Source organism: Bufo gargarizans, chromosome 6 (assembly GCF_014858855.1).
Source record: "Bufo gargarizans isolate SCDJY-AF-19 chromosome 6, ASM1485885v1, whole genome shotgun sequence".
NCBI lineage: Eukaryota > Metazoa > Chordata > Amphibia > Anura > Bufonidae > Bufo > Bufo gargarizans.
The window spans coordinates 350,643,890-350,656,328 of record NC_058085.1 but is presented as its reverse complement, the minus strand read 5'-3'; the positions used below and the strand labels follow the sequence as shown (position 1 = coordinate 350,656,328).

The 12,439-nt window shown below is 43.3% G+C and overlaps 1 protein-coding gene across 1 annotated transcript in view; it reads left to right on the top strand.

The window, feature by feature from the left end:
- The first annotated feature begins 1,804 nt into the window (after nucleotides 1–1,804).
- Nucleotides 1,805–12,439, top strand: part of LOC122942209 (alpha-2-macroglobulin-like protein 1) — a 288,592-nt gene continuing 277,957 nt past the window's right edge. The window contains exon 1 of the mRNA XM_044299708.1: nucleotides 1,805–1,907. Within this exon, the coding sequence (XP_044155643.1) occupies nucleotides 1,837–1,907 (71 nt within the window). The 5' untranslated portion in view covers nucleotides 1,805–1,836. The remainder of the gene's footprint in view (nucleotides 1,908–12,439) is intronic.

The following is a 12,439-nucleotide window of genomic DNA, read 5'->3' as shown; positions in this document are numbered from 1 at the left end:
TTTATTAGACCTGATGCATGAACAGGAAAAATATGCAAATTGCGGTGCTAAGGACCTTTGCTCCACAATTTGTTTAAAAAATACGCCTAACATAGACGTATTTCTGTATAATAAATGCCCCCTATTTGTATTATTATTCGGGGGTAGGGCTAATCTCTTCATATCTTATAGATTCTAGTGTATTATACTGTGCCTTGTATTTCCCAGTAGATAAATGATCCTTGGGACACAGTCCTCACCCCTGACCACCAGGACCAGGCAGCACTCTGTCAGTACATGGTGGCCTCCCCTCCGCTGTCTACTGGGGCTTATTCTGACACTAGGACTGGGTTCACATGACATTTTTGACAAAAATATATACATTAACATATGCCTGGAGTGCTGCACATTGTATACATAAAACCAATATGAAAAACATGACGTGAACACACTGGGAGGGGGGCTGCTAAAATTTTCTGTGGGGACCAGTCAGTTCTAGCTACATCACTGCACAGCTCCTTCTCTCCTCCAGGCCCGGCCCAGCGGTGACGTTGTGACATGTGTCTCACTGCTGCAGTGGGCCAGAGGAGAGGAGGTTGGTGAATGACAGGACCGTCGGCTCCCATGGGCTCCAGCAATGATAGGTATGTGAGGGGGCCACTAGGGGATCATTAGATTGTGCAGGCCCCTTACACAGTATATTGACCCCCAGTGCCCCCATTTTGTATAATGATCCCTATACAGTATAACTCCCAGTGTGGGGGTGACTGGGGGTTATTATTCTGAATGGAGGGCCACTGTGGGGTCATTATACTGTGTGTAGGAGGGGGCATTAGAGGGTTATTATACTGTATTGTGGCCACTGGGGGTCATTATACTGTAAGGGAGCCACAGGGGGTCATTATACTGTGAGGGAGCCACAGGGGGACATGTAAATGTAAAAAAATGCCTCAAGGGGGCCCACTTGGATTTATCGCCCAAAGGCCCACATGAACCTGGAGCCAGCCCTGTTGACGGGACATGCTTCCCATCTGAGAAAACTGTCCTATTCTAAAAGAGCTATGTATTTCCCCCTCCATGTTCACCCTCACACACATACATTTTCCCACCATGTTCATAACCACCCCCTTCATTTTCAGGTCATGTTCACCCCCCCACACACACATTTTCCCGCCATGTTCACCCCCCCACACATTTTCAGGTCATGTTCACCCCCCCCACATACATTTTCAGGCCATGTTCACCCCCCTCCACACACACACACACACACACACACACACACACACACACACACACACAGTTTTCCACTATAATCCCTCCTGTTCCCCCAGTGTAAATACCTATGTGTAAATACATGTGATAAAGACGGGCTCCCTCTGCCAAGTTCTTCCCCCTCCCCCCACCGCCAGCAGTCAAGAGCATCCAGTCTAAATACCTGTGGTAAAGACAGGTAGTCAAGAACATCCAGTCTAAATACCTGTGGTAAAGACAGGTAGTCAAGAGCATCCAGTGTAAATACCTGTGGTAAAGACAGGTAGTCAAGAGCATCCAGTGTAAATACCTGTGGTAAAGACAGGCACTGGTTCTGCTCTCTTCTCACTTCTGACACCATCACTCTGAATGAGGATGCGTCCGCTTTGCGGTTTCGTGATTTCAGTATGTCACGTGCCTCCTTGACATCAGAAGGTCCTTCCCGTTCATGGGATTTAGCCTTTACCATTCACCATGTAAGGTGACCTTCTGTCATTGCACGCATGTTCCAATAAACCCAGTTCCTGTTACTTCACAACGTCTGATCTGAATTGACTCCACTGCACCCAGCAATCCTACTCTACAACACTCTCCACCTGCACAATCATGTCCTGGACTAGGACCTTTTGTGTGGGTTTGATTTTATTGCAGATCCTGGGGGCATCTGAAGGAACGCTGTAAGTACAATGGTTATGTGCTATTTCACTATCACCTTTTCTGTAATACAGTAAGTACAGTATATCCGTCAGTCGGATATGCTCAGTATTAGTGTTATTACAGCTACAGGTCTGTATCCAAGTTAGCCAAAATTGCTGAATATGCCTCACGTATCCGCAGCTGCCCAGTCAGTCACCTCTGGGGGTTGGGGGAGTCCGCTGTATTCTTTCATCGCTCCTGTTAGCCAAACCTTATGACATTTTTATATCTTTAAAAAAACTATTACTCACAAAGATCATGAATTTTGGCAGCAGATTTCAATGCACTTGAATTGATGAAATCCACAGATTCATTTGCATCAAAACCTGCATTGAAATCTGCATGTAACACAGTAGAACTTCTTAGCAGTTTATGGTGTGAACTTTCATGTAAATTTTATGCTAAAATGTTATTTGATGTGTGTACTCACCCTTAGGCTTCATGCACACGACTGTATGTATTTCACGGACCCATTGATTTCAGTGGGCCCTTTGCATTTTGCGGCCAAGTATAGGACATGTGCTATCTTTTTGTGTAACAGACATACAGATGTGGAAAGCACAAGCATCACCCTTGTGTTCCACAAAAGATAGAATATATCCACAAATTGCACTAAATGGGACTGTAGAAAATAATGCGGATGGCATGTGTGATCTCACCCACAATTTGGGTACTGCAGAACAGGTACGGTTCTGCGTGAGGCCTTAAGCGCATTTTCACACAGCATGTCATTTTGCTATGTAAGTTTATTGTGGGACCATGGCAGATCTCCAAGGCTGATCTTTGGAATTCTCCTATGGTTTGCAGTTTCCTCTACTGCGGAATCCACCCACAGATTATTCCCATTCAGTAAAACTAATCAGAGGCGTTGCTAGGGTCTCAAAAGATCCGGGGCCCAAGCCCCAATAAATATGCCCCAGTTCTCTAAGTCGCCCCCCCCCTCCCCCACACACCACATTTTGCTGTACTTGGTATACAGCAGCACATACCTGTCACATCCAGGGGCTCCAGGTTAAGCCTCCTCCGATGTAGATCTCGGTCATCATCTTCTCCATTTGGTCCATACAACTTCTCTCAGCCGCCTCCTCTCTGCAGAGCGTGCCACACAGACATCTTAGTTTCCTCATATTTCTATCATCATCTCTCAACCTGGAGTCCCCACACTGTTATCCTGCTGCTTGCTGTGCCCCCCCCCCCAATACCCCCAATTACTATCCTGAAGATGAATGAGTGCCCCCATAGTAATAGTGCTCCTTATAGTCCCACCAATAGTAATTTTCTTCTAGAATGTCTCCATTAGTAATATTGCCCCCTACAGTGCCCCCAACCATGATAACGCTCCTCAAGAGTGCCCCATTAGTAGAAGAGCCCTCCAGTATTAATAATACCCTCACAGAGTCCCCAGTACAAATAAGGCCCCCTATTCCCCAAGTGGTAATAAAGCTTTCTACAGACCACTCAGTACTCTTAGTAATAATAAGGCAGATCTATAAGTCACTTCTATAGATCCCCCGGTAGTAATAGGAACGTCTATAATGTCCCCTGGATTTGCAGTGCCCCCCTGTAGTTATATTCCTCCCTCCACCATACAGTCCCATGTAAATACCATCACACCATCTCTCCTGCCCCCTCCAAAATACAGTCCTATGTAAATAACATCACTCCCCTGCCTTCGGCCCCTCCAACATACAGTTCCATGTAAATAACACTATTTCCCTCCCTCCGCCATAGAGTCCCATGTGAATAACATCACACCATCTCTCCAGCCCTCCAAAATACAGTCCCATGTAAATAACATCCCTCCTCCCCAGCCACCTTTGACATACAGTCCCAAGTAAATAATATTACCCCCTCCAACATGCAATCCCATGTAAACATCACACCCTTAACATTCAGTCCCATGTAAATAACATTCCCCCCACCATCCACCTTCAACATACAGTCCCATGTAAATAACATCACTGCCTCCCCCAGGCCCCTCCGACATACATCCCATGTAAATAAGATCACTCCCTCCCACAGACGCCTCCAATATACAGTCCCATGTAAGGCCTCTTGCACAAAAACTTTTTTTTTCTTCCGTTTATGTTCCATTTTTTGCGTTCCGTATACGGACCCTATACAGAACCATTCATTTCAAAGGATCCGCAAAAAAAAGTTTTAATTTATCTTCTATTATATTTCATATTTTTTATTGCACTACTTTATCACTAGGATATGCCATTATGTCAGATAGATGTGGGTCTGTCCATTCATATCTCCAGAATGGGGCCTCCAAAGTGAAGAAGAGCACACTGTGCATGTGCGTCATGCTCTTCTTTTACTGCTATCCATTCACCACTATGGGAATTCCCGAGTGCAAGCAGAGTCTGCTGTTGATTGGCTAACCTAATGCCAAGCAGAGAAACTTTGCAGAGCAGTGCCACCAGAGTTATCCGCAGGACTTTGTTCTGGCCCTGCATGTGAACAGGGGACCAGCATCACCATAGTGACTCCAGGCTCCAACTCTGTGACAGCAAGGTCTATACAGGAAAAGCACACTGTAAATTTACAAAAAAAAAGTTCATGGGTTGTACTGAGTGCCTTCCTGGTGCCTGGGAGGCTGTGAATAATAAAATAGCAGCAGTAGCAGGCCCCTATTAGAGATGTCCCAAACTATTCGCCGGCGAACATCGCTTGTTCGCGTTCGCCGCGGCGGGCGAACATATGCGATGTTTGGTTCGCCCCCTATTTGTCATCATTGAGCAAACTTTGACCCTGTACATCACAGTCAGCAGACACATTCTAGCCTATCAGCAGCATACCCTTCCTCCCAGACCCTCCCACCTCCTAGCAAAAAGCAAGGACAGCATCCATCAGATTCATTCGGAAGCTGCAGTCTTAGTGAGAGGAGGGACAGTGCAGCTGCTGCTGATTTAATAGGGAAATCGATAGCTAGGCAAGTGTATTCGGTGTCCACTACAGTTGCAGTGTCCCAGGGGGTCAGTAGTGTATGCTGGGCTTTGTAGTGCAGATTGACTCACTAACCTGGGATCCACTGTCGTCTTCAATTGGGGCGAATACTGGAACAGGCAGGTATTTAAAAGTTTGTGACGCCAGTGTCAATTAAACGGTGACACGCCGTGTATGATATTGTAGAAGAATGAAGCAAGCATAGGATAGCCAACAAAAACTGGAACTTTACTGAATATCAGTGAGTATAATACATGGACGCAGTTGGAAGCGCAGTTCCATGAAAGACAGTTGGTTAATATTTGAATACAGCTGGTTCTTGGAAGTACAGAATGGCCGGTCTTAGCAATGTATTATACAGAGTGTTGATTACAGGAGATGCAGTACAGGCGGCTGGCACACTATTCCTGACTGGTCCTGAAACATGTGACTTTCTCTCCAAGGTCTAATGCCCTTTATCTGGCGTACCCTTGAAGCTGTCCTTATCTAGTACCTCCTCTGTTATCTTGAGTACCTCTTGCTTTATCTGATCGGCCTCTGTGGTATTCTGTGTCTTGGCTGGTGGCTTGCTTATGCTGTTTCAGCTAAACGGATGATGACTCAGGAGGGGAACCTTTTCCTTGGATCCGGAACCCGGTTACAGGGCCTTTACTACCCTCTCCTAGTCGGCAGGCTTCAGGCCTGCTCTGCTCTCACAGGCCCATAGCCTGGCCTTCACTCAGACACAGGATCATTTCTGACCTCTGCTCCCACTGTCTGAACCTACTACTACTTCCTGACTGGGCCTTATATAAACTAGGGTTCCCTAGCTCCCTCTAGTGACTAAGAGCTGGAATGACACCCTAGCCGGCCTGCAGATGCACCTTTCACAGTAACAGGAAGTACATAGCATTACATTTAACAAGATTTTCTATACCAACCTCCCCATAAATACAGGGGGAACGACAGTACCCAAGTGACCCTTCTGTAGTGACGGGGTATTACTCTCCCGTACACTACACAGTCCTGAAAGACTCATCTGATCTGCTGTAAGGACAGCGTCCTGACAGCACCCCAAAAAGCCCTTTTTAGGGCTAGTACATCAGTCTGCTTTGTTTTTCCTCTGTAATCTACAAACCGGATTCCCAAAAAGTTGGGACACTAAACAAATTGTGAATAAAAACTGAACGTAGATGACAGATCAAATGTTTAATCCAAGTAAATGTATCATTTTAAAGGAAAAATACGTTGATTCAAATTTTCACGGTGTCAACAAATCCCAAAAAAGTTGGGACAAGCAGCAATAAGAGGCTAGAAAAAGTAAATTTGAGCATAACGAAGAGCTGGAAGACCAATTAACCATAATTAGGTCAATTGGCAACATGATTGGGTATAAAAAGAGCTTCTCAGAGTGGAAGTGTCTCTCAGAAGCCAAGATGGGTAGAGGATCACCAATTCCCACAATGTTGCGCAGAAAGATAGTGGAGCAATATCAGAAAGGTGTTACCCAGCAAAATATTGCAAAGACTTTGCATCATCATCAACTGTGCATAACATCATCCGAAGATTCAGAGAATCTGGAACAATCTCTGTGCGTAAGGGTCAAGGCCGTAAAACCATACTGGATGCCCGTGATCTCCGGGCCCTTAAACGACACTGCACCACAAACAGGAATGCTGCTGTAAAGGAAATCACATAATGGGCTCAGGAATACTTCCAGAAACCATTGTCAGTGAACACAATCCGCCGTTGCCAGCTGAAACTCTACAGTGCAAAGAAGAAGCCATTTCTAAGCAAGATCCACAAGCTCAGGTGTTTTCACTGGGCCAGGGATCATTTAAAATGGAGTGTGGCAAAATGGAAGACTGTTCTGTGGTCAGACGAGTCACGATTCGAAGTTCTTTTTGGAAATCTGGGATGCCATGTCATCCGGACAAGGACAACCCAAGTTGTTATCAACGCTCAGTTCAGAAGCCTGCATCTCTGATGGTATGGGGTTGCATGAGTGCGTGTGGCATGGGCAGCTTGCATGTCTGGAAAGGCACCATCAATGCAGAAAAATATATTCAGGTTCTAGAACAACATATGCTCCCATCCAGACGTCATCTCTTTCAGGGAAGACCCTGCATTTTTCAACAAGATAATGCCAGACCACATTCTGCATCAATCACAACATCATGGCTGCGTAGGAGAAGGATCCGGGTACTGAAATGGCCAGTCTGCAGTCCAGATCTTTCACCTATAGAGAACATTTGGCGCATCATAAAGAGGAAGGTGCAACAAAGAAGGCCCAAGACGATTGAACAGTTAGAGGCCTGTATTAGACAAGAATGGGAGAGCATTCCTATTTCTAAACTTGAGAAACTGGTCTCCTCGGTCCCCAGACGTCTGAGTGTTGTAAGAAGAAGGGGAGATGGCACACAGTGGTGAAAATGGCCTTGTCCCAACTTTTTTGGGATTTGTTGACACCATGAAATTCTGATTCAACATATTTTTCCCTTAAAATGGTACATTTTCTCAGTTTAAACTTTTGTTCCGTGATTTATGTTCTATTCTGAATAAAATATTTGAAGTTGGCACCTCCACATCATTGCATTCAGTTTTTATTCACAATTTGTATAGTGTCCAAACTTTTTTGGAATCCGGTTTGTAATTGCAGTTGCCTGCCAGCGTGTGTGTCAGGCCCACAGCGTATACTGTGCCCACTTGCCCAGTGCCACCACTCACATCTGGTGTCACAGTAGCTTGCATTTAAAAAAACTAAAACTTTTTTGACTGTAATATAATTGCAGTTAGTTGCCTGCAAGCGTGTGTGTCAGGCCTACAGCATCAGCGTGTACTGTGCCAACTACTGCCAGTGCACAGTGCCACCAGTGCCACTCATATCTGGTGTCACAGTAGATTACATAAAAAAAAAATTTGGGACTGAAATATAATTGCAGTTAGTTGCCTGCAAGCGTGTGTGTCAGGCCTACAGTGTCAGCGTGTACTGTGCCAACTACTGTCAGTGCACAGTGCCACCAGTGCCACTCATATCTGGTGTCACAGTAGATTACATTAAAAAACATTAAAAAAATGTGACTGTAATATAATTGCAGTTAGTTGCCTGCAAGCATGTGTGTCAGGCCTACAGCGTCAGCGTGTACTGTGCCAACTACTGCCAGTGCACAGTTCCACCAGTGCCACTCATATCTGGTGTCACAGTAGATTACATTTTTAAAAGAAAAAAAACAATTTTGACTGTAATATAATTGCAGTTAGTTGTCTGCAAGCGTGTGTGTCAGGCCTACAGTGTGTTGTACTGTGCCAACTACTGCCAGTGCACAGTGCCACCAGTGCCACTCATATCTGGTGTCACAGTAGATTACATTTAAAAAAAAAAAAACAGCGATTTTGACTGTAATATAATTGCAGTTACTTGGCTGCAAGCGTGTGTGTCAGGCCTACAGCGTCAGCGTGTACTGTGCCAACTACTGCCAGTGCACAGTGCCACCACTCATATCTGGTGTCACAGTAGATTACATTTTTTTTAACCGCCTCTGGACCGCCTAAAGCAGATGTGCGGTCCGGAGGCGGCAGCCCTGCGCAGAGTGACGCATATACGCGTCATCTCGCGAGGGCCGAGATTTCCTGTGAACGCGCGCGAGTTCACAGGAACTGAAGGTAAGCGAGTGGATTGCCAGCGGCCTAACAGATTTCACAGAATTACCATTAATTCTAAGACATAACTTTTAATTATGATTATTAAAATATTGGACCCATTAAATATAGAAATAAATCATAAAGACAAAAAATAAATCAAAACGACTATATATTCATGGTCTCCTTGGTTGTAGGCGGGTAACCAGAAGGTGAATAGTCTAAAGGGGCAAAATCCCTGCTACGTCCCTTATTATGGTAACCCTACCTATAAACGGAATTGCCGCCCTGATAGGGGCGATCCCGTGTCTCGTACCTCCTATAAATCCCTGGAGGACCCTGATAGCGGTGAAAGATAATGCTATTACTGGTATGGAGCCACAACTAGTCTATATTTTTCCAAAAATAACAACCAGTGTACATAAAAACACCCCCGTATAATGGAGTATAACAACACCCCGTGAGCAATAATGCACAAAATGAATGTACTGGATGTACAGTGTCCCTACGCGTTTCGCCTTGTTAGTAATAGGCTCCTCAGGGGACAAAAAACCATAAACAGCAGAGTGTCCTACACCAGAAATAATAAAACTAAAAAATAGTAAAACTATAGTCCCTATAGTGGGTCCAAACAATTAATTTTCGTTATAACGATAAAGTATAGGGAAAATGATAAATCCCATATAATTAGTTGGCATGATGCCACTGGTACATAGATCCCCAGTTGATTAAGATAATTATGACCTCTTTACAGAAAGCACGCAAAGTCAATATGTTCGTTTAGTCCAGCTGGTATCATGGTGTTCGTTATAACGAAAATTAATTGTTTGGACCCACTATAGGGACTGTTGAAAACATGCCGTTAGGGACTAACCCTGATCTAGTAACCTATGTATTTCATTACAGCAAATATATTACATCATAAAATCCTCCTTGATGTCCTGAATTTATTGAATCATGTCTGCAAATCTATCCCGATATATACTAACATTAATGAAGGGAAAGGGATTATAATCATGAATTGATACATTAAATATAAATAAACTTCAATCATGTTTAAAATTTTCAGTAAATTAAATCAATAGTGAACAGATACAAATGTCATAATATCAAATAGAAATAAATAATAATAAAAATAACAATAAAAATCTCTATTATAAATAATATAAATGAAAAATAAATAAAAATATATAAAAAATAAATAAAATATATATAAAATACAATATCTATGTATATACACACTAAATAAATTAAGTACTAATATGACTATCATATGTCTAATTATTATATGAAATAATGAATAGGAGGCCTATCTTTTTTATATTTAATAATGCCCCCTAATTTAAATTGTCTAGAACATTGCAAAACTGTAAACTCATGCTGTCCAGAATCCGATGTGCCTCCTGGCTATGTACATATAGCGATATCCATCTTAGAGAATTACAAAAGCGGACCGCATGATGGCTGGGTAACTAGGCATTGAGCGGTCTGCATAGTAAGCGATCATCTCCAGGGACGCTACCACACATCACATGATCAACATCATGTGACCTGACGTCATACCCGGAAGCGGTGCTTAAATAGCACAGCCGGGAAGCCCTGCACGCTGCCGCAGCTGTACAGACACAGCGGTCACGCCGGGACGCTAGGAGCCTGCATCATCACCTTCTCACCAGCGATACCACCATCTCCCAGGGCTATCCTCTGCATCAGGAATGAGGGGCATCACACTGGACACGCAAGTCTCTACCTATAGACTTTAACTGTTATATAATATATTATCTTAAACATGCCAATGAGTTGGGAGGTTACCTGTGTACTAGATTGAATCGATAGACGACACTTTGAATGGTGGTGTCCTCAGTATTGCCTTAATGGATGGCATGTTAACAAGTCCCGACTGTGATATACAGACGTGGACAAAATTGTTGGTACCCTTTGGTCAATGAAAGAAAAAGTCACAATGGTCACAGAAATAACTTTAATCTGACAAAAGTAATAATAAATTAAAATTCTATAAATGTTAACCAATGAAAGTCAGACATTGTTTTTCAACCATGCTTCAACAGAATTATGTAAAAAAATAAACTCATGAAACAGGCATGGACAAAAATGATGGTACCCCTAGAAAACACAGAACATAATGTGACCAAAGGGACATGTTAATTCAAGGTGTGTCCACTAATTAGCATCACAGGTGTCTACAACCTTGTAATCAGCCATTGGGCCTATATATATGGCTCCAGGTAATCACTGTGTTGTTTGGTGATATGGTGTGTACCACACTCGACATGGACCAGAGGAAGCAAAGGAAAGAGCTGTCTCAAGAGATCAGAAAGAAAATTATAGACAAGCATGTTAAAGGTAAAGGCTATAAGACCATCTCCAAGCAACTAGATGTTCCTGTGAGTACAGTTGCACATATTATTCATAAGTTTAAGATCCATGGGACTGTAGCCAACCTCCCTGGACGTGGCCGCAGGAGGAAAATTGATGACAAATCTAAGAGACGGATAATCCGAATGGTAACAAAAGAGCCTAGAAAGACTTCTAAAGAGATTCAAGGTGAACTTCATGCTCAAGGAACATCAGTGTCAGATCGCACCATCCGTCGTTGTTTGAGCCAAAGTGGACTACATGGGAGACGACCAAGGAGGACACCATTGTTGAAAACGAATCATAAAAAAGCAAGACTGGAATATGCCAAACTACATGTTGACAAGCCACAAAGCTTCTGGGAGAATGTCCTGTGGACAGATGAGACAAAAATCGAAGTTTTTGCCAAGGCACATCAGCTGTATGTTCACAGACGAAAAAATGAAGCATATCAAGAAAAGAACACTGTCCCTACTGTGAAACATGGAGGAGGCTCTGTTATGTTCTGGGGCTGCTTTGCTGCGTCTGGCACAGGGTGTCTTGAATCTGTGCAGGGTACAATGAAATCTCAAGACTATCAAGGAATTCTAGAGAGAAATGTACTAGCCAGTGTCAGAAAGCTTGGTCTCAGTCGCAGGTCATGGGTCTTGCAACAGGACAATGACCCAAAACACACCGCTAAAAACACCCAAGAATGGCTAAGAGGAAAAAATTGGACTATTCTAAAGTGGCCTTCTATGAGCCCTGACCTCAATCCTATTGAGCATCTTTGGAAGGAGCTGAAACATGCAGTCTGGAAAAGGCACCCTTCAAACCGGACACAACTGGAGCAGTTTGCTCATGAGGAGTGGGCCAAAATACCTGCTGAGAGGTGCAGATGTCTCATTGACAGTTACAGGAAGCGTTTGATTGCAGTGATTGCCTCAAAAGGTTGCGCAACAAAATATTAAGTTAGGGGTACCATCATTTTTGTCCATGCCTGTTTCATGAGTTTATTTTTTTACATAATTCTGTTGAAGCATGGTTGAAAAACAATGTCTGACTTTCATTGGTTAACATTTATAGAATTTTAATTTATTATTACTTTTGTCAGATTAAAGTTATTTCTGTGACCATTGTGACTTTTTCTTTCATTGACCAAAGGGTACCAACAATTTTGTCCACGTCTGTATCTAATTACATGGAACTATCATTGATGCCTATGTGATTCCTGTATGAATGACCACGTTTTCAGACACATGAATTGTATCATGGTCATACTTATCTACCGCTGCATCTATTTTTTAGTTTTATTATTTCTGGTGTAGGACACTCTGCTGTTTATGGTTTTTTGTCCCCTGAGGAGCCTATTACTAACAGGCGAAACGCGTAGGGACACTGTACATCCAGTACATTCATTTTGTGCATTATTGCTCACGGGGTGTTGTTATACTCCATTATACGGGGGTGTTTTTATGTACACTGGTTGGTATTTTTGGAAAAATATGGCTTGAAAAAATTGTGGCTCCATACCAGTAATAGCATTATCTTTCACCGCTATCAGGGTCCTCCAGGGATTTATAGGAGG